Raw genomic sequence first — 26,618 nt, 5'->3', positions numbered from 1 at the left:
CCACTTTTAGAATGCAGGCGAGACACTTTCGCAAAATCTGTCTGAGCCAGTTTTTCTCTGTACATCATAAGAGTTGGTCTTAGCTCCACATTTACATTTGGCACATTCAACACACCAGTGTAAAACTGGTGCATTCAATGTGTCACAATGTAAAGTGGCGCATTTAAGAACTACCTGAGTTTGGTGCGTGAGTCGCTGTCGGAACCAAGAATGTCATAAGTGCTTTATGAATTTGGCCCAGTACATTAACAAGAGGGATTAATGCCAGAAAAGTGGCGCAGCAGCTTTATTGATTTCGCCCCTTTATTTTTTCTGTTATAGGTATTCGCACGTCTTTATTGGAATCCGATGAGCATACATGCCCCACTTGTCATCAAAATGATGTTTCGCCAGATAACTTAATCGCCAACAAATTCCTGCGTCAGGTAATAGCCGACTTTATAAATGATGGCAGTTTTCCAACAGTATCAGTTTTGATTGTAAAAACTGTCAAACAGATCATAATGCACTACTGTCCATTCTATGTAAAAGGCAGATGGCTTTAGGTTGCCTTGATATGTTTGATCATTTTTATGATCAAGAGTCAGGGAAAGTAGTAGAAAGCTGCTGTGCATTGAAAAACGACTCTAGTTTCACAAGATATCTGGAAATAGGGTGAGTACAGCGATATGTGCTTCCCATCCAGACATCGTAAGCTACACAGCTCAAGAGTACATAAATAAAATAATATATAGGTGCATCTTAAAAAATGTGAATATCAAAAAGTGAATTTATTTCAGTAACTCAATTCAGGAAGTGAAACTCGTATAGATTCATTACCCACAGAGTGATATATTTCAAGTATTTCTTTCTTTTAATTTTGAAGAATATGGCTTACAGCTAGTGAAAACATAAATTCAGTATCTTAAAAAATTAGAATATTGTGAAAAATTAAAATTTTGTAGACTCATGGTGTCACACTCTAATCAGCTAATTAACTCAAAACACCTGTAAAGGTTTCCTGAGCCTTTAAGTGGTCTCTCAGTCTGGTTCAGAAGGTTACGCAATCATGGGGAAGACTGCTGTCTTGACATTCACTTAGAAGACAATCATTGACACCCTCCACAAGGAGGGTAAGTCACATAAGGTCATTGCTAAAGAAGCTGTCTGTTTAGAGTGCTGTATCCAAGCATATTAATGGATGGTTGAGTAGAAGGAAAAAGTGTGTTAGAAAAAGGTGCACAAGCAACCGGGATAACCGCAGCCTTGAGAGGATTGTGAAGCAAAGGCCATTCAACTATTTGGGGGAGGTTCACAAGGAGTGGACTACTGCTGGTGTCAGTGCTTCAAGAGCCTCCACACACACATGTATCCAGGACATGGGCTACAACTGTCGCATTTCTTGTGTCAAGCTACTCCTGAACCAGAGACAACGTCAGAAGAGTCTTACCTGGGCTAAAGGAAAAAAAAGACTGGACTGTTGCTCAGTGTTCCAAAGTCCTCTTCTAGGATGAAAGTAAATTTTGCATTTCGTTTGGAAATCAAGGTCCCAGGAGTCTTGAGGAAGAGTGGAGAGGCACAGAATACAAGTTGCATGAGGTCCAGTGTGAAGTGTCCACAGTCAGTGATGATTTAAGGAGCCATGTCATGTGCTGGTGTTGGTCCACTGTGTTTTATCAAGTCCAAAGTCAACACAGCCCTCTAGCAGGAAATTCTAGAGCGCTTCATGCTTCCCTCTGCTGACCAGCTTTATGGAGATGCTGATTTCATTTTGCAGCAAAACTTGCCAGCTGCCCACACTGCCAAAAGTACCAAAACCTATTTTAATGATCATGGTATCACTGTGCTTGATAGGCCAGCAAACTAGCCTGACCTTAACCTCAGGGAATCTATGGGGTATTGTCAAGAGAAGTATGAGAGACACTACACCCAACAATGCTGATGAGCTGAAGGCCGCTATCAAAGCAACCTGGACTTCCATAACACTTCAAGTTATTTCAAGTCTCGTTTTTAAAAAAAAATAAATAAACCTGTTACACTTACCTCCCTCTTCTTGGGTCCCTCTTTGCTGCTCTGGCTCCTCCCTCCTATTGAGTGCCCCCACAGCAAGAGGCTTGCCATGTCCCCCCCCCCCCCCGATTGGATTACTGACTTGTTTGACAGCTGCAGGAGCCAATGGCGCTGCGGCTGTGTCTCAGGTCAGCCTATCAGAAGGGAGAGTCCCGGATGGCCAAGGGACTCGTGTCTTATGTGATATTCTAATTTTCAGAGATACTTAATTTTGGGTTTTCACTAGATGTAAGCCATAATCATCAAAATTAAAGAAATGCTTGAAATATATCACTGTGTGTAATACATCTGAGTTTCACTTTTTGAATTGAATTACTGAAATTAACTTTTTGATGAACTTCTAAAAATTATATAGAATATATAATTTTTTTTTTTTTTATGTGCATCTGAGCTTTATGGCTGAAGATGTCTGGGTAGGAGGCCCATATTTCACTTACCATACCCTAATCCCAGCTGTCTTGTGAAGTAGAGTTTCGCAAGACATATAATATATATATATATATATATATATATATATATATATATATATATATACACAAATACAAAAGTGCTTCACATAAGCGTTTAGTTGCAAGAAATCTTTGTATCGGACCACTTATGTTTAATTAGATCACCCTATACTACCAAACTCAAATTGCACTCAACACATTTTTTCCCTTTCTCTTATGGAAAGGAGAAAAAAAAATTCAAAAACCAATTTGCCATGTTCTATTTGTAAAAAGTAGTTTGAGTTTAAAAAAAATAAAATTTATACTCGGGAGGAAGGAGGATGCAGCATCAATCCAATGCTGCATTCGTCCTCCACTGCCTCTACACTGAGAACTGAGCGATCAAACACGACTGATCAGTTCTCCCCTCTGCTTTGAGCAAAGATCAGTGATGGCCATTCAGTAGCTTTCTGCTCTGCCCCTCCAGAATTCACTGGAGCACCAGGCTGTGCAAGGGACGGGAGCAGCTGGCTCAGTTTCCTCTCTGAGAAGCTGAGCCAGCTGCCGGCCAAGGCTTCTGGATGGATCCCGACTGTAAAGTTTAAAAAAAATCCAGTGCCTGGACCAGCTGAGGGACCAGTTGCATAACCTCAGCCGGCAGCCGACTTTAGAAATGAAGAACAAATTGCACTCCTGTGATCCATAGAAGTAAAGCAAAAAAGGTTTGCCCATACTTCTCCCTTAATTGCACTTCAACTTAGCCCACGCATTTATAAGAATCAGAGGAAACGACCACCTATAGTGTAAAACAAAATGGCTCATATGAACTACATTCAGCATGTGGAACAGAGAAATGGGAGACTGAGCATCACTATTAAAAATAGGCACTCCTGCCAGCATCCCTTTTTATCCTGCAGCTCCCATGCCAGGGTTGACTTTTGCTGTTGCTCTGCACCAAAGCCCTACTCCTCAATTACGTCACCAGGCTCATTTCGTCATGGCAGACTTTGCCAAGGCATCAAGTCCTTCCTCTTCCTGCCCATTTTTTCCCGGCAGCACTGCTTCCTGCTCATGTCTCCTTTTGCTAGTGCTATAGAGGAGAGATGGACCGGAATGAGAGAGTTGATGCCTTCTCAATATCTATTGCAACATAACACACTGGGGCAGAGCCTTGTGTTGTAATGAGGGGCAGAGCTACATACACGCACAAATAAACTCACATTCCACATATGTAACAAAGCACTATAAGATTAAGCATCAATATTCCAAAGTGTTCTCCCCAGGTTGGTTGCAATGGACTTTGTGACGGTCCCGAGCTCTCTCCTCACCCAGCTCTCTATAGCACTAGTAGAGAAGAACTGGGCAAGAAGTGGTCCATTACTCCTGTTTTAATACAATACCTGCATGCTATGATGTATACGGTTATACTGTTTCTATATACTGCAGTGATGATTTGGATGTTCTGTACCCTATATCCTATGGCTTCGTCTGCTACACTGTACTGGCTCTGTTTTGTTTGAGAGTGTTTGCTTTTTTTTCTGTATGTTTTTTGACAAAAAAGTTCTCAAAAAAAATGATCCAATTAAAAAAAAAAGTGGTCCATAGCGCGGAATAGATACATTTTTATTATAAGAAATAAAGTGCTGTAGGGAAGAACTGGACATGAAAGGGAATGCTTGATGGAGGTTGTAGATGGCCCTTATTCACTAAGACGCAGCAAAACGTTGGAATTCCGGAGTTGCTCAAGGCAACTAAGGACCCCTGGTGTGTGCCAGCACCAAATCCAGCAAAGCAACAGTTTTTTGTCTAGGTCTTTGACATTGACTAGCTGGATCAAGTGCTGGTAAATTATTTATTTTTATTTAGAAGTCATGGTTATCTGACACAGGCTTTTTTTTTTTTTTTTGTTCCTTTACATTTTTCTTATTTGTAGCTACATTCACCTATAGCCATTTTTAAAGCCACTATTTGTTTTTGTTATTACAATAAATTCTGTAAATTTATATAATAACTTTGCTTTGTCTAGGCTGTCAATAATTTTAAGAATGAAACCGGTTATACGAAGAGGATCCGCAAACAGCAATCTGCACCACAACAACAGCGACAGCAACAAACAGCCCCACGCACTGCAGCACAGCCTGCTCGTTCATTGACCTCTCGCCAGCAAGATCCTCTTATTGCCCCCACTGCTACTACTGCTTCTACTACTACAACTACAACTACTAGTGCTACTGTACCAGCAACAACTTCTGCTTCACAGACAACTGCTACAAGCCTTTCCAATGCGTCTAGTACAACACAAGCTAACCCTCCAGCTAATGCTCAGCCACAGACGGCTCCCCCTGCAGAACCACCAGCTGCACAGCCAGTTCCTGCCCCCAAGGAGAGAGAGAAAACAGAGCCTGCATTTCAGTAAGTCTTTAGAGCAGCTTGTAACCAGTTTCGTTTAACTTGTTCTATAAAACGATGTACAAAACTGGTTGTAAAGTCGCTTTCTCTACCAACTAGAATCCCCTCTGTTATATCAGGTTACATCTCTCAGTGCCTTTGTTTTTTAAAAAATGATGCGGAGCAATACCTCAATTTGCACCGCCGCTGTCAGTCGGCTAATGTCGCAGCGCTCTTCTGCCCCGCTCTGAGGACTGCAGAGGGAGGAGCTGAGGTTCCCTCTGACGTCACCGGGAGGAGAGGCTCAGGCGGCCGTGTGACTGCTCAGCGGCGGTCTTCAATAAGGTATTGCACTGCATAATTTTTATAAAACAAAGGCACTGAGTGATATATCCTGATTTAGCAGATGGGATTCTAGTTAGTAGAGAAAGTTATTGTACATAGTATGGCAGCAGCAAGAGAGGGTCGGGGAGGACACGGCTCTTACACAGGAGCTGACATGCAGGGAGGGGGGGGAGGATAGTGCAGGGCTGCGGATGACGAAGGCATGTAAACTGACTACGGTGTCAGGGCTCAGCAGCCATGATATACCGTGGTCAGTTTACAGAGGGGTGGGCAGAGCCCGGCAAGATCAGCCAGGTTTTTTAGGTTATAAAAGAGGCAAAATTATTCAGCACAAGCACTGTTCTGTATAACATGCGTTCAAGGAACAGGATCATTTTTTTTTTTTTTTTTTAGGGTAACAAATGCTTTAAAAGAAAAATGCAAAAAACAAATTTCTCTTTCGTTGATTGACACAAACCGCTCCCGATATTCTTAACCATTCGGTTATACTGCCCCCTACAAGAGTAGGACACTAGGCAGTAAAAAAAAAAAAGTCTGGCTACGCCAATTGCAGTCCCAGGGGGTATACTCCCCCTCTCTGCTATAGGTACTCTGCTTTTTCTGCCTAGTCAGGAGTAAGGACCTAGTTCCTTACTGGGATCTCTGGTCCTGGCAAAATTTTTACTTTTAGATTTCTCCTGATTTTTTCCTGTGAGATCTACAATCAACTGCCGGACTGGGTGACGGGCTGGCTAATCTAGATCCAGTGGTCACCCCAATCTGGCCAGCGAGCGCGTTGTCGGCAGCAACATAGCCCCACCAGACGGGGACTGGCCTTTAAACACCTTGCGAGGTCGCATACGACCGGGTCTCGGCCCGAGTCGCAGCGTTCCTCCTGGCTGACAGCCCCCCTCTCTCCCCCTGGAGGGTTTTGGGTGGATGCACGCCCCTCCATGGGATGGTCGGACCCCTGGGCTCCCCTCCTTCCCTTTAGGCAACCCCCTCACTTGTCTCCCCCATCCTACCACCCCCCCCCCCTTCCACTAATGCTGGGGCTGTATGGTTGGTCTGGTACATTTCCCGGGATGGGGAGGCAACCGGACGATCGACGGGGGGGGGGGGGGGGGGTATTGTACCTGGTGGGGGGTCCTGCCTGTTCCTGTCCTGAGGCCTAGGGATCCCTCCTTGGAAGCCTTGTCGTCGCCATTTTCTTGCTTCCTTTGTGCTGCAATGCACGGCTGCCATGTTTGTGTAGTCTGGTGGCCATTTTGCAGTGGTTTGTCATAGAAAACGGCGGCGGCCGTGACAATGGGGCCTTATGGGCGGAGATTTAGGCGGTGGGAGCCCCTTCTCATCCCCTGGTGCGAACTCCTGGATCCTTTCCTTTCTGAATCCCCGTACATGCAGTGAAGATTCTCCTGTTGGTGGCAGTGCCCGGTTTCTGTGAGGTGGCGAGTCTGGTGGGGTCCTCTCCCTCTCTGCTGAGGAATAATTTGGGCTCTGTGACTGGCTACCGGGTGAGCTGCCAGAGTGGAGGGGGCGTTCCTTATTGGTTTACACTTTTTTGTGGGGTCCCCCTGGTGACTCATTGAGTCTTTTGAGGCACATCTCCCCACCTAAATCCCCCCTCTCTGGGGCTGCGGGGCCATCCGGGTCCCATCCATCCATTGACGAACTGACGGCGATCGTGGAGTCTTGTGTCCCGGGTGGAGTTGGCATTTGGGCGACGGGACCCGCCTTCCCCTGCCTCATCTGTCCCCTCAGTTCCTTAATCTGTTTCGGCCGCCGCCGGCTGGGGTCACCCTGCATGGGTCTGTGACCACGCACCCTAAATCCTCAGATAGTGAGGAGGATTCCTCCACTTCTGCACCATGCACGAAAAGACGCTGGGGGACATAATGATTGTATCTGTGCATGAGGCCTTAAAGATAGAGGATGCAGCTGCGACAGAGGCACAGGTCTCCTTTGGCTCTCACAAGCCATCCAGAACAGCAATGGTGTAACCTTTCCACTCCTATTTTGACAGAATTGTCACTACAGAGTGGGGACGACCAAAGCGTCCCCTTGGGGTCCCTAAGCGCTTCACTTGGCGATACCCCTATAAGGAGTCTCTTCTTAAGAAGTGGACTGTTCCACTGATGGTCGACCCTCCGGTTTCCAGATTAAACAAGTCAACCATGATTCCAGTTGAAGATTTCCCAGCCTTTAAGGACCCGGCTGACAGAAAGGGGGAGGCTGTGGCCCGCAATATGTACACCATGGCTGGTTTGGCACTGAGGCCGATATTCACCATTGCCCTGGTGTCGCAGACTCTGACCGAGTGGGGTGATTGTCCCGGTTCCAACTTCGAAATGTTTTCAAGGGTTTTACGCAAACCAGTTTACAGTCCCCAGAAAGGAAGGCAAGGTGCGTCCAATCCTGGACCTTCAAGTGCTGAACTGCTTGTGTAGGTGCATGGTGTTGGCTTCCCTGCATCAGGGGGATTCTTTTGCCTCCATCGACATCAAGGACGCTTACCTCCACATTCCATTATGTGTCGGTCACCAGCACTTCCTCGGCTTTGCCATGGGAGAGAAGCATTAACAGTTAGCGGCGTTACCCTTTGGTCTCGCCTCCGCTCCTCGGGTCTTCACGAAAGTGTTTGGCCCTGGTGCTAGCATTATGTCAGCAGGGGATCACGGTCCTGGGCTACTTGGACGACCACCTTCTGCGTGCAGAGTCTCCTACTGCACTGGTGGAAAACCTGGAGATCTCCATACGTACCCTGAGGAAGTTCAGCTAGATTCTGAATTTTCAGAATTCTGCCTTGGTTCCTTCCATGAGACTATCTAGGTCTGACTCTGGACTCAGCCTTAGCAAGAGTTCTCCTTCCTCTGGACAAACTCCAGAAACTGCAGGTTTCAACTCACCTCCTGCTGTCCAGCAGATGGTCATTTTTCCAGACTTCCATGCAAGTGCTGGGCCTGATGGTGTCTACTTTCAAGGCGGTCCCGTTTGCACGGTTCCATATGAGATCCCTGCTAGGGATTTTGATCAAATGGGGTAAGACTCCGTAGTCACTGGACAACCAAATCTAGCTGAGCCGAGGTGCAAAAGGGTCCCTTATCTGGTGGCTTCGCTCTCCGGCGCTCTGGCAGAACAAGTCCTTCCTCCCCTTGTATTGGACAGGACAGTGGTCGTCACGGATCCCAGCCTGTTGGGGTGGGGAGGCGTTCTCAACAGAAATTCTGCTCAGAGGGTCTGAACCCTGGAAGAGTTCAGACTATCGATCAATATCCTGGAGCGCCGAGCAATCAGACTGTGCCTGGAACATTGGTTGAATCATCTCCCAGGATGTCCAGTGCGCATTCAATCAGACAGAGAAGTGTCCTGGCGGCTCTGGAAGTAGCCGGCATTATCAGGTGGGCAGAACGTTCATTCCAGCCCTTTCTGACGTTTACATTTACAGAGTGGAAAACTGGCAGGCGTTGGACCAGGGGGGATGGTCTCTTCATTCGGAGGTGGTGTTTCATCAGTTGTCTGCGGTGGGGCACTCCCGAGATGTATCTGTTATCCTCTCGGCTTAACGGAAAGGTGCAGAGGTTCGTGGCACGGTCACGTGATCCTCTGGTGGACGCCACAGTCCACGCAGGTGGCCCAGTGGGGTCAGTATTGTCTGATTTATGCCTTCCTTCCTCTCAAGCTTCTGCCGAGACTTCTAGGCAGGATCAAGGCAGAAGCGATTCCGGTCATCTTAGTGGCTGACGTTCCTTGGAAGTTTCTTCTCAGGGAGGATCTGCTGTCCCATGGGCCAATCTTCCACCCTGCTTTACAGTCGTTGGCTTTGACGGCTTGGCTGTTGAAAGCCAGGTACTGAAGGATAGGGGTTGGTCTGAATCGGTGATTCCAACACTGTTAAAAGCCAGGAAATTTACCGCTAGGAATTTTACCGATACAAAGATCTACCATTGTACGTTGAAGACCTACATCGCGTGGTGCGAGTCCCTTGGGGTTCATCCTCACGGAGAGTTAGCTCGCCTTTCTTGCCGCCGCATATGTATTGCACAGTTAGTAAAAGGTTAAACTACATAGAAAAAAAAATGTACAGAACATCAGTTTAAAAATGAAACAAGTGCCCCAAATCATTTTTAATTATTTTAAGAGCAGAAATATCAGGCTGCAAGACAGAGGCTCGTCTGAGTTCAAGGCTGAGAAGTGACAACATTTCTATTCTGCTGGACAATGATAAAACTGCCAGTTCACCTTTTGGTTTTGTTCGCACTGTCCAAACAGGATTTTGCTATGTAACAATTTTTTGCTGTCTGCTACTATCACCACCATACTCATGTAGGAGACAGGACAGCCTAAGGCTGGCCATACATTATACAGTTTTCTTATTAAGTTTCCTTTAGATTTAAGGGCCATACACACTATAAGATTTTCTGAAGACTTTTTCCTTCAGATTTACCTTTTCTATGTAGTGCAAGGGCCTGCCAGATTGCAAACAAATTGTAAGTGTTTAGGTTTGACCTCCATATTATATGGTTTTGGTAAATCTAAAGGAAAAAGTCTTCAGAAAATCTTATAGTGTGTATGGCCCTATACCTTCAACTATGTAGTGCAAGGGCCTGCCTAACTGTATACAAAATTTAGTGTCCAACCACACATTAAATTGTATAATGTATGGCTAGCCTAACACTGCTACTCTGAGAGGGAGAGAATACAATTAAATTATAGCAAATGAATGTGAACTTTAAGAGGTAGAGTGGAAATTAATATAACTCCTCATAGTGACTGGTTCTCTTTAGGAATAAACTAGTCTGTTTCCCCACAGCTACCAATCAGATAAGCTCTTTTTTTTTTATTCCATGCTTTTTTTATGCCACACCAGGCTTGCATCTAATTTGAACATGTGGGACACTGTACCACACTGCTTACCCAAGTTACATGTATCTGACTCTTAAAGGGGTTCTGTAGTCACAGCATACACTTTCATTTTAAAACATCAACATTGGCCAAGCAATACAAACAATAGTTATATTTGAAAATCCAATATCAGTTTACTTCAAAAAATGCCCTTTCATATTGTGAGTTCTGTCTATCTGCTGACCATCTTTATCCACAACTTCCTGGATTTCCAGCATGCTTTGCAGCTTCTCCTCTGCAGTTAATGTTCAGTTTCTTCAGACTACATATCCCATGGTACCTTAGTGCCTGCAAGCAGTGATTCCCTTAGTACAGGGCTTGACAAATGTGCTTTGAATCTAGGAGCCAGATAAAAAAGTTAGGAACCAGTTTTGCGGCACAGGCAGCAGAAAAGAGCTCCCCCAGAGAGAAGCTGTTAATCCTCGGACCTTGCTTAGGCTCTAAAACTTGCCGTGGAGGCCATTCAATAAATACCTGTTTTTACATATTTTTATTGCTTATGAATTGTTGTGACCATATGTTTTATTTTACCCATTGTTAGATGCGCACCCCAACTTCTTTTCTTTTTCCATATAGCTAGGGAAGGAGGAACATGGTAAAGTCATGTACCTCATTTAAAGTCCCAAAAACCCCCGTCTTCGTCATTGCTCAGACATTGGGTAGGAGGAGGGGACAGCAGCCGACTGAGGACAGGAGGCCGACCCCCCTCTTCTCCCATGTCACTCGGAGCCGGACATCAGACTACTGCACACCTCCGGGAAAAAGAAGGGACGAGGCAGGGGGGAGAGAGGATCAGCGGCGTGTCCGGGGTTTTATGAGTTGCAGTGAGTAGGCTGGCGGCAGCCCAGGCGCCGGGTTGTGGTTTCTGGTCACCATGGCGACCTGCTACCTGGGGTTTTTTGAGCCCTGCCTTAGTAACTCCTGAAACTCCTCATCTTCAGCACTTCCATAGTTCAGAAGGCAGTCACTGTGTAATGTGTGACCCAGCAGTGCCTACTCACAGGGCAAAGTGAATATGTGTGAGAGTATCCAGTAAAGTAAATGTGAGAATCTTCATAAAGTAAGTTTACAAACTTCAGGAGTATAGGATTAGGCTAGAAATAATTGCAATACAAATGTGGAAATGTAAAATATGATTCTAAATTTTGACCAGAAGTGTGCTTTTAATTATGGTTTCCATCATTCGCTTGACAGAGTGGCTCCAACGCATCAGTGATAACTTATTCTTGCAAACGGCAGTGACACATTAGTATTTGTTTTGTTAGGTCTATGACATAATATCCATTTTATGGTTTTCTTTTTACCCATTTCCTTCTTTCAAACAGCAGTCAGGAGAAGCGAGAGAGTTCCCGCTCAGGTGCTGGGTCTTCTGCTCCAGTTACATCAGCTAGTATTTTACCACCACCCAACAGCCTACTGATGGGAGACAAGGTAAGTCTATTGCACATTGGCTTGTATTTAGCACACCTCATGGGGGTGCCATGCCTATCTAATGTATATTTTTGTGTTGTGTGTTCCAGGGCTTCCATGTTCCAGTACTTGGCCAGGCGCATCCGGTTACTCACAACCTCCCGCCCCCAAGTAAGAAGCAGCTCTGGTTTTTGTGGCAATGTCATATAGTCTGCCTTATATCATTAAGTGTTTGTAAGGACAAAATAAAAATAAACCACATCCAGTACATCTCTTTAAAAAAATACTGGTAATACTTAAAAATACCCATTAGTCTGCCAGAAATCCAGTGAGTTTCTAACGTCCTGTGTGTTGCTGACAATGCTGCCTGTGCTGTGCCTAAATCTCAAGCAGTGTTGTGAGCCCTGCCCAGGTCACTTCTGCGACCTACAGAAAACCTCCACCTATGACAATATTGGGGGGTGGGGAATGAAAGAAAACTAATGTAGTTCACCTTTTTAAAATATTAAAAATAAATGCACATCTTTTTGCAGGTAAAGAAAATGTGCTTTTTTTGTTATCTTTTTTACTTGGAGCCTGTAAAGCATGCACCTGCATTCAGCCAATTGCGGGTGCCATGCAGCACTCCTGCAAGCTTGTAGGTGTATCTGTCTGCTCAAGTGGACAGGCAGATGCACACTGACCGAAAGAGACTATGAACTACCAGAGCTCTCAACAGCGCCATGGTAGTTCATTGAGAACTACAAGCCGACAGCCACAAAGGCTTTCAGTACTTTTAGTTTCTCATTTACAGAATAAATGGCGTGGGTGGAGCCACGAAAAGATCCCCCCCCGCTTGCTGTCACTAGAGGCAGTGGAGCCGCAGCGGCTGCAGGAGTGGGAACCTGTTACATGTTTCATCCTAAAAATGGGTGGAACATGTAACATGTTCCCAAAGATGAACTTTTATCCTTTAACCTGTTGCCTCCTCCATTACGCATATGTGCAGTGGCAAATGGGTTGGCTCGAACGCCTACATGCCACACGTGTTGCTGGGCAGTGGATGTTTGTTTCTGTGTTAAGAGCGTGTATCCAGCACAACGACAAAGCCATCTAGGACAGCTCTTGGTCCCAACTAAAGATCAGGTAGCCAGAACCCCCTGGGTGTTCAGAATTTTTTAAAGTGTTACCTGGGGTGGGCAAAAAGGGGCTACATTTCAGGGTCACATGCTTTTTTTTTTTTATTATTATTTTAGGCATGCAGCAATGACCAATTATAATATTTTTTAATCTTTTTTTTTTCCCTGCAGCTCCACTTATGCGAGCCAATATTTCCAGGCCATCTGTCCCAAGACCACACATGGGTTGGGACAAGTAAGTATTTCATTTACTCTATGATATTGCTTATAATAGTATATTAATTAGATGTAGTATGAAGAGCACTTAAAAAATGTTTAATGTAACCGCTTAAGGACCAGAAGGTTTTTTTCCCCCCTTAATGACCAGGCCATTTTTTGCGATACGGCCTTGCGTTATTTTAACTGACAATTGCGCAGTCGTTCGACGCTGTACCCAAATAAAATCGGTGTCCTTTTCTTCCCACAAATAGAGCTTTTGGTTGTATTCGATCACCTCTGCGGTTTTTATTTTTTGCGCTATAAACAAAAAAAAGAGCGACAATTCTGAAAAAAACAAAACAATATTACTTTCTGCTATAAAACATTCCCAATAAAAAAAAAAATTAAAAATAACTATATGTATTCTGCCACATATTTTTGGTAAAAAAAAAATCCCAATAAGTGTATATTAATTGGTTTGTGCAAAAGTTATCACGTCTACAAACCTAGGGGAAAGATTTGTCATTTTTATTTATTTATATTTTTTACTAGTAATGGCAGTGATCAGTGATTTTTAGCGGGACTTCGACATTGCGGCAGACAAATTGGACACCTAATTGGCGCTTTTAACACTGTTGAGGGGGACCAGTGATATTACTACAGTAAACAGTGCTAAAAATATGCACTGTTACTGTACTAATGATACTGGCAGGCAAGGGGTTAACACCAGGGGTGATCAAAGGGTTCATCATTTCAGGTAATAGAGCCGACCTGCCGCAGTAAAACTACGGTGGCTGGGTAGGCAAGTGGTTGAATAATTTCTTTAAAAATGTGATAGTTTACTTTTTGTCTGATCTGGAGATTTGTAGTCCAGTAATGTTGAGCTATAACTGTGGAGATATAGTTTATCATAAAGCTTAATTTTTTTTTATTTTTATTTTTTCTACTTTCCAGCTAAGTTTTATTTTATTATAGTCAGTAAGTAGTATTTGAAGTTTCAGATTAACTTTTTGTTTATTTTTTGCAGCCATAGCCGCGGGCGGCATCCTCACAATGATCGTCCACCTAGAAACCAAGGGCCATCTATAGCCTCCTCAGGCCCAGTCTATGTCCCTCCTCCAACTCCGCTTTTTCCTCCACCACCACCACATGGACTTCAGCTTCCTCCTGGGGTGCCACCACCTCAGTTTCCTCCACAGTTTCCTCCTGGTCAGCCTCCCACTGCCGGCTATAATGTTCCACCACCAGGATTTCCCTCCGCACCCGCCACAGTGTCTGCACCATGGGTTGCCCCAGCCATTCAGGGTGCTCATGCCAGTGCTCTACCAGCCCAGTCGCTGGCACCTCCTTTGTCCAAAGAGGAATTTTATAGAGAACAACGTCGCCTCAAAGAGGAGTAAGTAATGAACCTTGCTCCCTTAGGTTGCTTTTTGGTCTTTGTGATGAGTCTTACATTCTATGTCAAGTACCACGTGTGCCAGTGTTACTTTTCTTTTAGTGGCATGCAAATAGGGTGAAAATAGTTGATGCAATGCACCTTTTGGAGTTGTTTGAAACCTCTGTGCAGCTTACATATACTGAAGAGGTACACGGCTAGTAACAAAAAATGTTAAAGTGAACCTGTTTTGGCTTCTAAGGAAAATGTGATGTAGATGTTTTCATGTATTTTATGGAAAACCTTTGAAACAAATGTGGTACCTTTCAAAATTCCCATTTATTATACTTGGAATTGAACCACTTCTGGACTACAAACTACCTTAGCTAACAAAACTGCTACAGTGCTGCACCTTGTGTTAATTTTAAATTTGATCCCTGTGAAGCCCTTTGTATGCTTTTTCTACAAATTTACAAAGGGTTTATACTTTTCTCCGATTGAAACGAAGTACCACCCCTTTCCAGTGCTTAGCCCTACCTCTGTCAGTGAAGGGTCAACTGCTGGAGCTTTTACTAAGCTTTTTTTATTTGGCAATTTAATAACAAGTGTAGGGGCGTACAGCCTTAGCCCCAGGGTCCAAGGGACTCCTCTTTAGGAATCAATTTAAAGATTAAGACTTCTAAGCACCATAACACTTACCCTGAAGCATTATTGTGAGCTGCAGGCCTGTTTTGGTTCACTTTAACATTTAAGCCTATGCCACTTTAAAGGACAAGTGATCTGCCTGATAAAATTAATATGTATTATTTAAAAAATGATATACTGTACATTCAATTTTTGTTTTATATCTATTTGACATTTTTTTTTTAATGCAGATTAGAATATTTAAAGATTGTGCATATTATGCATTAGACTTCTTTTCTTTCATATCTGTTAAAGGGACACAAGAAGTCTTTAACCTTAAAGTGACACTAAACTATATCCTTATTCTCTCAGATAATCCATACGTATCTGCTACTTAATGACCCTGTAACCTATTTTTCATTACATTGTTTCTCACTGTGTTTTATGCCTCTATGTAACTTTCTCTGTGAGCTCCTGAACCTCACCTTCTCCCTTGCTTCAGTGTGTTTTGAATGAGCAGTGCACGATAGTTTTGGTCATGTGCACAGCTCTATACACACTACATATTCCATAGTTCATAGTCCATCAGGCAGCAAGCAAGAGAAGGGTAGCTATGTCCCTATATATAGTGTGGGACCATGGAAAATAAATGTATCTACCCTCTAACAGGAAGTTGGATCACAGCAGCAAAAAGGAATTTGGAAGAGGCTGAAAACGATACAAGTTACTATCCTGATCGTAATACAAGACACAGGCTACTTATTAATACACCATAGGTTATTGGACTGGACGTTGGCAAGCTTTTAAGGATATGCCCCTGGGGGTCGGCCTCCCCTAAAACTTCCTCACTCTGTGAGCCCTCAGTTTTTTGCTACTATCTTCTGGAGGAAAGCTGCTTCACTAGTTTATTATTTTTTCTTTCTTTTCTTGGAATTCTTCAATCAACCCTCACTGTTTGTTCTCAAAAGCTTGTCCTCACTGATGTGTCCTCAAATTCTTGCCAGTGTTAATCACCTGAAGTTACAAGCCTATAACTCATGGTGCATGAATTAGTTGTCCTGTACTGTACCGAAATTACAGGTAAGTCAAAAATCCAGTTTTTTGAGTTTTAGAATACACATTTGAATAGAATTTTCATATTTTAAACCAGAGTTTAGCGTCACTTTAAGATTACCACCTAAAAGGAGGAGGAGGAGTGTTTGAAGAGGATGAACATTTTTACTGCAGCTCTGCTGTGTTTAGACCAACTTGATTTTTGCTAGTACTTTTGTAAACATTTTTTTCTTTACTCTTCAATACATTGCTGCCGTATCCTTGTCAACTGTAGCTTGCAAGCCTGGTGTTTGGATTATTGCATCCAGACCCCAGTGGACTTGGCATTGCTTGGAAAGCCTGAAAATGACCTATGGGCATTGGGTTCCACATAGGGCACTTTACAGACTCCATTCTGGTAAACATTAGCTGTGGAGCACATCCAGGTCCAGGGCCACTCACATTGCCTCAGTCTCATTGAGTAGGCCAGTCAGGCCAAGCACCAGGGGTCACTTCAATCACATTGGATCTCTAGGTGCCTTTGTACTGCCTTCTCCATTCTTGCTGGTTTTGCCATGTGGGATTGTTCGCTGATATCATTTGTTGGGTAAAATATCGCCCATTCAAGCTCTGCACTCTTTCCTGCTACTTAGTGTTGAGGAAGAATTTCCCAGCTGTTGCTCCTTGTTGCAAAGAGACATATGCCCTCCTACAGTTTATTTGGTCACATCCAGCTGTATGACCTTCATCTGCTATCAATTGTTCTTGTATGAGTACCTGAGGCCTTGCCTTTTAGCCTGAGCGTATGTGTTGCTTAATCACTATACAATTACAACATCTGATTCTACGTGTCAGTTGAGGAAATTACAGTCCCGCTGTGAGCCTCATGCTGCATCTCAAAAGTTCTGAATGTCTTCACTGAAGTCAAGAAATTCCGCTTGGAACCTACCAAATTGGTCATCCCCTGCTTTTACCAGTTAGACTTTCTGGTTTATGTGGAAATCTTATTCCTACCTACATATCCCTATCCTTCCAGTGCATCAGCAATTTCTTCACTTAGCTGTGGGGCCTCTGCGCTACCAGTTCATGGACCCCTGCCCTTCACTCTTACTGTTGCTTTCCAGTTTTCAGGACCTTTGTACCAGGGTATCTCCCATGTCATTTCCCCTTATCGGTTTCCTTTTTGTGTCTCTGTGGGATCTTAATCTAGTTCTTTCTGCGCTTTAGAAACTGCCATTTGAACCTGATAGACACGTTCCCCTTTGTACTCTCACCCATGAGGTGCTTTTTCTTGTAAGCCATCACCTCTGCAAGGCAAGTGTCGGAATTGGCAAACTTTTCTTGTAAGGAATCCTTTCTGGTTTTGCATAGGGACATGATGGTGTTGAGGCCAGTACTTCCATTTTTGCATAAGGTAGTTTCTGCCTTTCACTTCAACCAGTATATTGTTTTGTCTCTGTTTGGATCCAGTTTATCAAAAATAAATCACCCTCCACATCTCCATCGGCTCTGACTGTGAGGGTCTATCTCTCAGCCATTTCTTCTCTCAGGAAGGCTGAATCATTTTTTTTGTAATCCCAGGAAACACCCTGTAAAAGTGCACTGGCTTCCTGTTCCACCATTTTGAGGTGGTTCAGACAGACCATTATGGGCTCAAGGAATGGGTTCCAATCTTGCCTGTCAAAGGTGCACTCTACTAGATCTGTAATTTGCTTTTTGGCATCATGCAGCAGTTTCCCGGACTTGCAGGGCTGCCACCACGTCTTCTGTTCACAAGTACTACCAGGTAAGATGTTTCCGCTATATGCTAACTTCGGGTGCAAGGTCCTTTGAGCTGCATGCAGGTAGTCCCTATTTCTGTTTTTTTTTTTTTTCTTGGTCCTGTTAGTTTCTTTACTGTGGTGGTGTTCACCGATTTGTTGGACTGCTTTTAAATGTCCTGAAGGTTAAAGACTTTCTGTGTCCTTCAATGGATGAAAAAGAAAATACAATTTTTGTACCCACTGTAAAAGCCTTTTCTTTTTTTTTTTCTTTTTTTAAGTCTTTTGAGGGACACAGGTCCCATCTGTATGTGTTTATGATCATGCTTTTGGTACTGCTTTGCTACAAAACTGAGGCATGCTGGAGGCAGCAGTATAACCCAAAGGTTAAAGACTTCTTTGTCCTTCATTGTACTCCAAGAAAAGGTTTTTATGGTGAGTCCAAAATCCTATTTTATTAGCTTATATAAATGCAAGTAATCACTTTTTCTGTACTTATGAGACATGCAGACTTTAACAGACCTAATGTTGAAATCTGTATCATCTAGATCTGCTCACATTGTTTTTTTTTTTTTTTTTGTTTTTTTTTTTGTTTTTTTTTTTTATTTATCCCAGAGAGAAGAACAAAATAAAATTTGAAGAGTTTACAAATGATTTTGCTAAGGAACTTTTGGAATACAAGAAAATCCAAAAAGAGCGGAAGCGTTCATATTCAAGGTGTGAGACGTTTGGTTTTCAGAGATCTCTGCTACCAGGTTATGGTTGTGGATGGAGCTCACTGAGTAGATAATGGACCCTTAAAATATTACAAGCACTAATCTCTTCTAAATGCACCCAATGTTAGCAACGTCTCGTAATGATTTGCTTGAGAAACCAAAGGTGTGGGGAAAGCGTATGGATTGGACTTGTCTGCTTTTTTTTTCATTATTATTTTTTTTTTAATAATTGATTTCCCTTTTACAATCTGTCCAGTTAGCAAAACTGGAAGTGAGATCATTTCTCCAAGGTTAGGGACATTTTTTTTTTTTTATAATTGTACATCATAGGACACAGCACCTTATATTCATTATGAATATGGTTATGTTGCCACCTACAGGTGATTAGACATTGGCAAAAAAAAGTAAGGAATTCTTTCGTATAAAACCTCCCAGTTAGACCAGGCTTCAGTTTTTTGCTAGTGTCGGAAGGTGACAGTCACAACTGTGCAGCTCTCTGCACGAAAATAGCTGGCTTCTCAACGGTTCCACCCAGGGTCATGAGACTGGCTTTATTTAGATCTATTTCTATGACTATTCATCATTCAGGGGAATGTTACCCGGACCCCACAAGAAATGATGCCAAAATTACCTGTACTGTTGCCGATTGTTATTGGACCCTGTGCAATAATTTATTGCCTGGTGAACTGGTAGGGTGCCATACAGGTCCAGAGCAGTGATCCTCAGCTGGAGAATCAAGCCCCTGAAGGCTCCTTTTGTCGAAGATTGAACTCCCTAGAGGGTCTTGTGGCCGGACTGGTAAGTGCCCCATTGCAGCCCTGCTGCTGACACCCTAACTGCCACCATGAACCCCTCCCTCACCGGCGGGAGAAGGAGGTCCCTTTTTTATTTTATAAAAAAGGTGGCCTTTTTTAATTCCAGGGACCTTTTGCAGCTTTTTATATTTACTTTTCTTGCTTTACATTACATTTTATTTGCTTCCCCATCAGATCAGAGTGGTGGCCTGGGAGGGTGCCAAAAGCAGGAGGCTAAGTTAGCTCTCAGACCCCTGCATTTACTCTGATGACTGATGGCATACTTTGCCATATGCGCAGTGCAGCCTGTGATGTAACGAATGGGACAGAGCGCCTTAGCAGTGGCTATCTGTGGCAGCCCCTGTGACAGCTATGGAGTGTGTGCTCTTGGGGGAATCATGGTCGCAGCTACACAGGTGCTGCAGTGCAGTAGGGCACTGGCAGCAGGAAAAAACAGATTCCATCCGGCTGTTGCTGGCAGGTGCAAGAGAGGTCGATGACTGAGGACCTAAAGTCTGGACATCGACAGGCCATAGCAGAAAGGGTCCTTGTGAAGCAGTCTTGGTGGTGGACTAAAGGTCACAGCAGAGATTCCTTGTGGTACTTCAGATCACAGCAGTGAATCCAACTGTTTCTTTAAGACTATTATATTCCTGGTGGATGAGGTCCAGGTATTTAAGGATGCCTTGGACAAAGGGTCTAGATCCTTTATTTTAGGCCTCATTTATGCTGGTCGATGCAGCTTTTCATCTGGCTGTTGCAGCTGTTGGTGTGTGCCAAAGCATTAAGGTCTGGGATCGTCGCATGAGGAGAGAAGGGATTCTAACAATGGAAACATCGAATCTAGCAGAATCCTGAAGGATCATCCACTTGCCCTTGGATTCTCAGTGGGCGCCTTAAAGTGGTTGTAAACCTTAGACATAGAATATGAACAAAGCATATCCCTCTATAGTGTGTACATAGTGTGTACTTGTCTCAACCCAGAGCACGATGTGTCATTTCTGTCTGCTGCTTTGTTCCTCTGCTATCAGCCTGAGTCATTTCTGCCAAGTTTTTCTGACCCCAAAAGAAAAAAGGTGATGGGGAGGGACCTTCAGTTGATTGACAGCCTCAGCTCTGTTCCTTTGTGCTGTGTGAAGGGGGTGTGTCCCTTCTCTCCAACTCTGAGATCTCCTAACTGAGCTCTGCAGTGTGTAACTTCAGCTCTCCACCCCCTTTTTTTCCTGAACTCTCAGACCAGCTTTATAATTCAGCACTTTGAAAAGATGTAGAGAAGATAGTGGGTAGACAGGTACAACTTATGTAGGAGGATTTGTTTCATCTCTGTGTATCACCTGAAGATGGTCACTGGGCATATATATGGGTTTCACAACCACTTTAAAGCACTTTATCCATCAATTTTCGTGTCTTGGGATCTTCTCTGTATGGTTACTCAAGTTTTCATGGCTCAAGTATTGTTGGCTGAAATGCCCTGCTAAATACATGTGGTACATTCACCATTTTTGAAGGACTGTGTTGTATAGTGCTTAGTTAGTGACTGTGAGTACGGTATTTTGTTACCCTTAGATTAGCAGACATAAATGTATGGTTTAAAATCCTGCTGCTCCTTCTAATTCAAAAAAGCATTCTTTCTGCCACCTCAGGCCTTGGACTCTTAAGTGGGGTAAATACTATAAGAAAATCAGACGAACGATCGGCTGGTTTTCCTCAAAGTTTCACAGCAAGTCAGAACAGAGGATAGAAATAATGTATGAAAATTTTCATATCACAAAGGCTTTTTTGTTTTGATCATGTGAAGACTTTCGTATCTGATATTTCTCGTACGAAAACGGTACACATTAAACAAAAATCGTTCTGTTTATTTAGGAGAAATATTTTGGAGTTTGTCCCTTTGGAAATTTTTGTTTGCAAAATCAGAATCTGATGTTAAAGTTGTGTACACACTGTACGAAAATTGAATGATCATGCCTTGTATGGAATTTTTCTCCCAATTTTTTTTTTTTCTCCGTGTGTACACGGGGCTTTTGTCAAACTTCTGGTTCCTTTCCATGAGAAATCCTCAGCCTGCTAAACTGGGGAACAAGCGGTCTTCTTTCACTCAGGTGGGGAATGTCTGCAAGCCTTCACAGAGACCACACAAAAGCTAAAACTCTGCAAGCTTTTGAGCAATCCAGTCCCAGAGGATGAACATTTTCTCAGTTTCTCCATTTAGACCTTTTTCAGGTTCTGAAATTGAATTGCGATGTTCATCCCATCTTGGAACTCAAGGTACTCGGAAAGTTTCTTCAAGTGCAGAAGTTTGGATGGAATCGGTGCGTCTGTGGTGACCTCTGAACATCAAAGATACTTACCTGGGAACAATCCGCTTCTCTGCTGGAGACTACCCAACCCAGAGGGTTAGAATGTTTAGCAATATTTCTGAAGTATTTAGGTCTAACCCTGGATACTGTCAGTTAAACTCCTTCTGGACATATGTCGTGCTCTGACAGCTCAGGTTGCCTTTCTCAAAACTATAACTAATCCCTCAATTAATTCTTGCCTAATGGTCCTGAGAAAGATGGTAGCCTCCTTAGAGGCAGAACCTTTTCCCAGCTTTCTTCCAGGTGCCTCCATCAGTATTTCTTAAGGGCATGTAACAAGAGGATGCCCCAATGTTGCTAAAAACCTACATGAGTCTGTCCCTGGTCTGGTGGATCTCTTCTTGGATCCTGAAGATGGGAAAATCGTTCCTCCTTTAAGCCTGGAGGATCCTGACAACAATTGCTATCCTAATGGGCTTAGGTTGAGTTCTGGACAATTTCTCAATCTAGGGAACTTGGTCACAACAGCAGAGGTAAGTGCGCCCATCAACATCCTGGGTCCGGGGGCCATTCGCCTTACCTTACTGCATTGATCCATGCAGCTGAAGGACCTTCTTGTAAGGGTCCTGTCAGACTTCCTAATTTATGCCTTTTTGTCATAATAGCTTTTACCTCATTTGCTTTGCAGGACTAGAGCGGAAGGTATTCTGGTGTTTCTGATTCCAGCTTCAGCTCAGGAGAACAAGGTACTCTGACATTGTGAACATGTTGGCAGACTATCCTTTGATCTTCTAAATCGTCCCAAACTTCTGTCCCATGATCCAATCTTTCTTCCATTTTTTTTTTTTTTTTTTTTTTTTAGTCGCTGGCTTAGGGTCTTTTGAGATCGGGAGTTGCTTTTTGGGTATTCCTACCATATTGAAGGCTTGGAAGGTGACCTCAAGAAAGATTCAGCACAGATTTTGGAAATATTGCTTTGCTTGGTGTGAGGCTGAATGTTTTCACCTCACAAGTTTATTGGGGGTCACATTCTGGCTTTTCTCCAGTCTGGTGTTTATCTGGGACTTGCCTTAGTTTGAGGATCAGATTTCTGCCTTGGTGGTCCCTTTTCAGAGACTTCATGTTCCTGGGTGTGTGTCTCTGTGCAAGGCATCACATGATTTGTGCCACTGGTCAGGGTTCTGTGGGCTTTTAACTCAACTCTCTCTATATTGCAGAATTCTCTGTTTAAAGCCATCCAGGAAATTCCTTTAGTCCTTCTGTCTTGGAAGTTTATATTTCTGGTTGGTTACTTCAGTCCACAGAGTTCTATATTTGGCTACTTTTACCTGTACGAAACTATTCTTTTTGCTCCACAGTGACAAGATGGTTCTGCGGCTTTGACTATAATTTTTCCCTAAGGTGATTTCTATGTTCCACTTTTACCAGGACATTGTGTTAACAGCATTCTTCTGTCCTGAGTTGTGGTCATTGGGGGGTCAAGGCTTTTCACACTTTGGATGTGGTTTGTGCTAACGCTATCCATTGTTACCTGAAGTCTACTGATGTATTTCGTCAGAATCATTCTCCTTGAATCCGTCAGCCTATTCCTCAGGCTTCCATCTAGAGGGCAAGTTCCACTGTTTTCAGCGATGGCTATTTTTACCAGGACTGTGGGTGCTTCTTGAGCTGTTGGACATCTGGCTTTGGTAGCTCACGTTTGTAAAACTGCTACCTGGTCTTCAGTTCATTTTTTTACCAAGTGGATGTTCAAGTCGCTATGGACGCTACCTTTGGTAGGCATGTTTTACAGGCTGCTGTATGTGTTGCTAACCTGTTTTGGTTAGTTCTGGGCTTGGTGGCTTGTTGCCGTGTTGCTCTCCCCTCTTATTCAATGCTTTGGGACATCCCTATTCATAATAAATATAAGATGCTCTGCGTCCCATGATGTACAGTAAAGAAAATGTGATTTTAAGTTTACCTGTAAAATCCTTCTTCAGTTATATCTCATAACACAGACATCTGCCCATCTTTTCTTTGAGGTTCATGGCTCGCTAAAAAAACTCAAGCCTTGCCTAACGGAGGGGTTTTTTTTTTCAAAAGGGACTTCCTGTCTTCTTTTTTTTTTTTTTTTTTTTTTATGATGGGGTCCCAGTCACTTGCAAGTGGCAGCCTAACACTATTCATAATGAATATGAGACACTGGGGTTGATTTACTAAAACTGGAGAGCGGAATATCTGGTGCAGCTCTGCATGGTAGCCAATCTTCTTCAAACGTCAGTTTGTTCAATTAAGCTTTGACAAAAAAAACCTGGATGAAAATTGGTGATCTATGCAGAGCTGCACCAGGTTTTGCACAAAGCTAATTTTAGTAAATCATTCCCACTGTGATGTTCTCTAAGAAACAATTTGACATGTAAACTTAAAATCCCATCCCATTTTACCATTGTCTCCAATGAAAGATTTAAGCCTGGTACACACTATTTGTTTTTTTCCGTTCAGCCCAGCATTTTGAACCGAAAAAAATTGTCCGCTCTGAGTGTTCTGACAGGGGGGACACCCCCTCCCCCGCCAGAACACTCAGATCCATGCTCTCAGCCATTGGCTGGTAGCGCTGATCGGAAGCCGGTCAGCTGCTGGTTTTCCAGCACGCGCAACTGACAGAAGCCGGCCTGGCTGGCTTACACACAGGCCGAGTGTCAGCATTCGGCTTGTGTGTACGGGGCTTAACTCTGTTTCTGTTCCTGTGAAATATCCATTTTGGATCCATACCCTTCAGTTCTTGTGACAATAGGTCACTAAGACTTTAAGGTCAATATACCCAGCAGAGATGCAGACAGCAGTAAAAACCTGATGGGTTTCTATTTTTATACGAATATAGTTGGAGAAGTTTGCAAAATAGAGCTGTGCTTCTTGCAAGATATTTTGTTATACACAGTCTAATTTGCCATTAGCGATTTCCTTGGGAGGGACTCCGGATGTTTAGACCCCATTTTGTGTATAACTAACATCAAACTTTTCAGTTGAAATTGGGTAAAAAGTCGCAGCTAGATGGCTGCCATGACCAAGACTAAGATTAACTGAGATTGCGTCATACCAAAAATAGTTTCTCTGCAAATTCCCAGTTACAAATGTAGTTGACTTAGGCTGCTTAAACCAGTTGCCTGCAGACTGTGTTTTAACAAACAAGCTGATGGGATAAAAAAAATTTAAGTTTTGTATTTATTTTTGCATCTAGTCCAGCAGTTACTATCTCCTTTCAAGAACTGATTAAGGGGGTGCTCTTTGAGCAGTGAAATGTTGCCTTTTGTGCTAATTTTTTTTTATTGTATCTAATAAATTTGTATGTGGATGATTAATTTTCAGAATAGGCTTTAATCTGTTTATCCCAGTATAACTAAGGAAACTATGGAATTTCTTTGGTGTGGAACAGCTCTGAATCCTATGTATCCGTATATCCAGGTCAATTACTTCCATATCCCCAACAACTTTAGGATAACCATAAGGTCCCACTTCCACCCCCAAATTTTTCTTCTATGACAAAAATTGTGCAGATTTCTCTCCCAATGCATCTATTGAGGCATGTGCCTATATGTGGTGGCATCAATCCTTTGCCCAAGCTTTAATGGCTGGTAATATAAAACAGTAAGTTTAAGTTATACAGCATTTGCATATGCCAGCTTGAAGTTTGATTTGCCATTTAACCCTGTAGTCCACCAGCACACTAAGGGCCCATTGACACCAGCTGGCATGCTGCAAAATGTGCCTGCTAGTATGTGTTGTGCATTTGCACTGCATTGTGTTGTTACAACACATTATTACAGTGCTTATTTTTTTTTTTTTTTACTATTTTGAATCCGTCCTGCAACTCTATGCTTAGTGTAACGCTATGTTGCAATAAAATGTATGACTTCTTCATTCTATCATAATGCACACCAACACCGCACACACTGCAGGGTTTCTCAGGCATTACCACAAGGCATATAGGTATGAGGTCAGTCTCCAGAATTTTGGCATATTTTGATTAGTTACAGGTGGACGATTTTGGTGTGTTTTTAGCAAAAATATTGTTTTGATAAACTTTTGCACAACTATTATGGAGCCTAAAAGAAATCAGGAGCTCAATCATTTTATTATTTTGGTCCTGTGCTTTCAGAAAATGTATAGATTTGGGGAGTCATTTGCAAACTAAAAGCTGTAAGTAAAAATTTTAATAAAAAGTGAAAAAATGCAAAAATAATCTGGCTACCTGAGATTAAAAGTGGAGAGCAGGACTTGGCAGCAAAATGTATAAGGATTTGTTTACACAGGCCTACTTATGCGTACATCATCATTGATGCATCATTGTGCATACGCTGCATCAGGCAGTCCAGTTCATGTCAATTGGGATGCAGCAGCTACACAGATGGCAATCCTGATTTGACAGCCATGCAGTCGCTTGTCCCCAAATGCTGACAGTGTCCTTTGTGTCAGTTCACAATAGCTTTTACATACATTAATAGCTTGTTGTGTGAGACACTTGAATTTTAGATTGTTACTTTTCATCTTTATAAGGAACCCATAACCCACACATACGTTACTTCTCTTACTAATTTCTCCTTCGTTCATCGACAAACGCAGCTTTCCATAAATCATAACTACTGGGTTATATTGCCTCCTCCAGGAGTAGGACTAGGCAGAACAAAAAACACCTAGCTACGCCTATGGGCTGTCCTCAGCTTGGTATATAACCCCCCCCCCCCCCCCGCTCTAAGTAATCAGTTTTAATCTGTCTAGTCAGGAGGAAGGACCTAGGCTCCCGGGCTGAGCTCTACAATCCACTGCTGGGCTGGGTGACGGACTGGATAATGTAGATCCAGTAATCTGCCCCCCCCCAAGCCCAGCCAGCAAGTGCGTACAGACCACAGCTACGCGCTAGGTTGGCTGCGACATAGCCTCACGGACAGAGGGTGGCCTGCGAGTTAGACGTTTTGCAGGGTCCCATAGGACCAGGTTTGGGTCTGACTCGCAGTGGTCCCTTGGCCAACAGCTCCCCTACTTCGGTGGCGAGGATTCTGTCTGGAGCATTACCCGCACCATGGAAGGGTAAGTACAGTCCCCCTTTTTTTTTGGGGGTGGACGCGGGTAATCTCCAGGGACGGTCAGACGTGCCTGCAGGTTTCCTCCCATCCTTGAATCCCTTGGTGAGCTGGGCTTCCCAACTCTCTTTCCCGCCTGT

The 26,618-nt window shown here is 43.4% G+C and overlaps 1 protein-coding gene across 2 annotated transcripts in view; it reads left to right on the top strand.

The window, feature by feature from the left end:
* The window catches only part of RBBP6 (RB binding protein 6, ubiquitin ligase), a 102,873-nt gene that overhangs the window by 64,053 nt on the left and 12,202 nt on the right, over nucleotides 1-26,618 (top strand). The window contains exons 9-15 of one of the 2 annotated variants that reach the window (XM_082261073.1): nucleotides 322-425; nucleotides 4,504-4,889; nucleotides 11,423-11,525; nucleotides 11,615-11,675; nucleotides 12,794-12,857; nucleotides 13,848-14,216; nucleotides 18,227-18,328. In XM_082261073.1, coding sequence (XP_082117199.1) covers nucleotides 322-425; nucleotides 4,504-4,889; nucleotides 11,423-11,525; nucleotides 11,615-11,675; nucleotides 12,794-12,857; nucleotides 13,848-14,216; nucleotides 18,227-18,328 — 1,189 coding nt within the window. Of the gene's footprint in view, nucleotides 1-321; nucleotides 426-4,503; nucleotides 4,890-11,419; nucleotides 11,526-11,614; nucleotides 11,676-12,793; nucleotides 12,858-13,847; nucleotides 14,217-18,226; nucleotides 18,329-26,618 lie in introns of both variants that reach the window. The other variant, XM_082261072.1, reaches the window with a different exon arrangement.

This window comes from Pelophylax lessonae (assembly GCF_965119305.1).
Source record: "Pelophylax lessonae genome assembly, chromosome: 6".
NCBI lineage: Eukaryota > Metazoa > Chordata > Amphibia > Anura > Ranidae > Pelophylax > Pelophylax lessonae.
The sequence above is the reverse complement of the archived record's forward strand: the minus strand, read 5'-3'. Positions and strand labels throughout refer to the sequence as shown.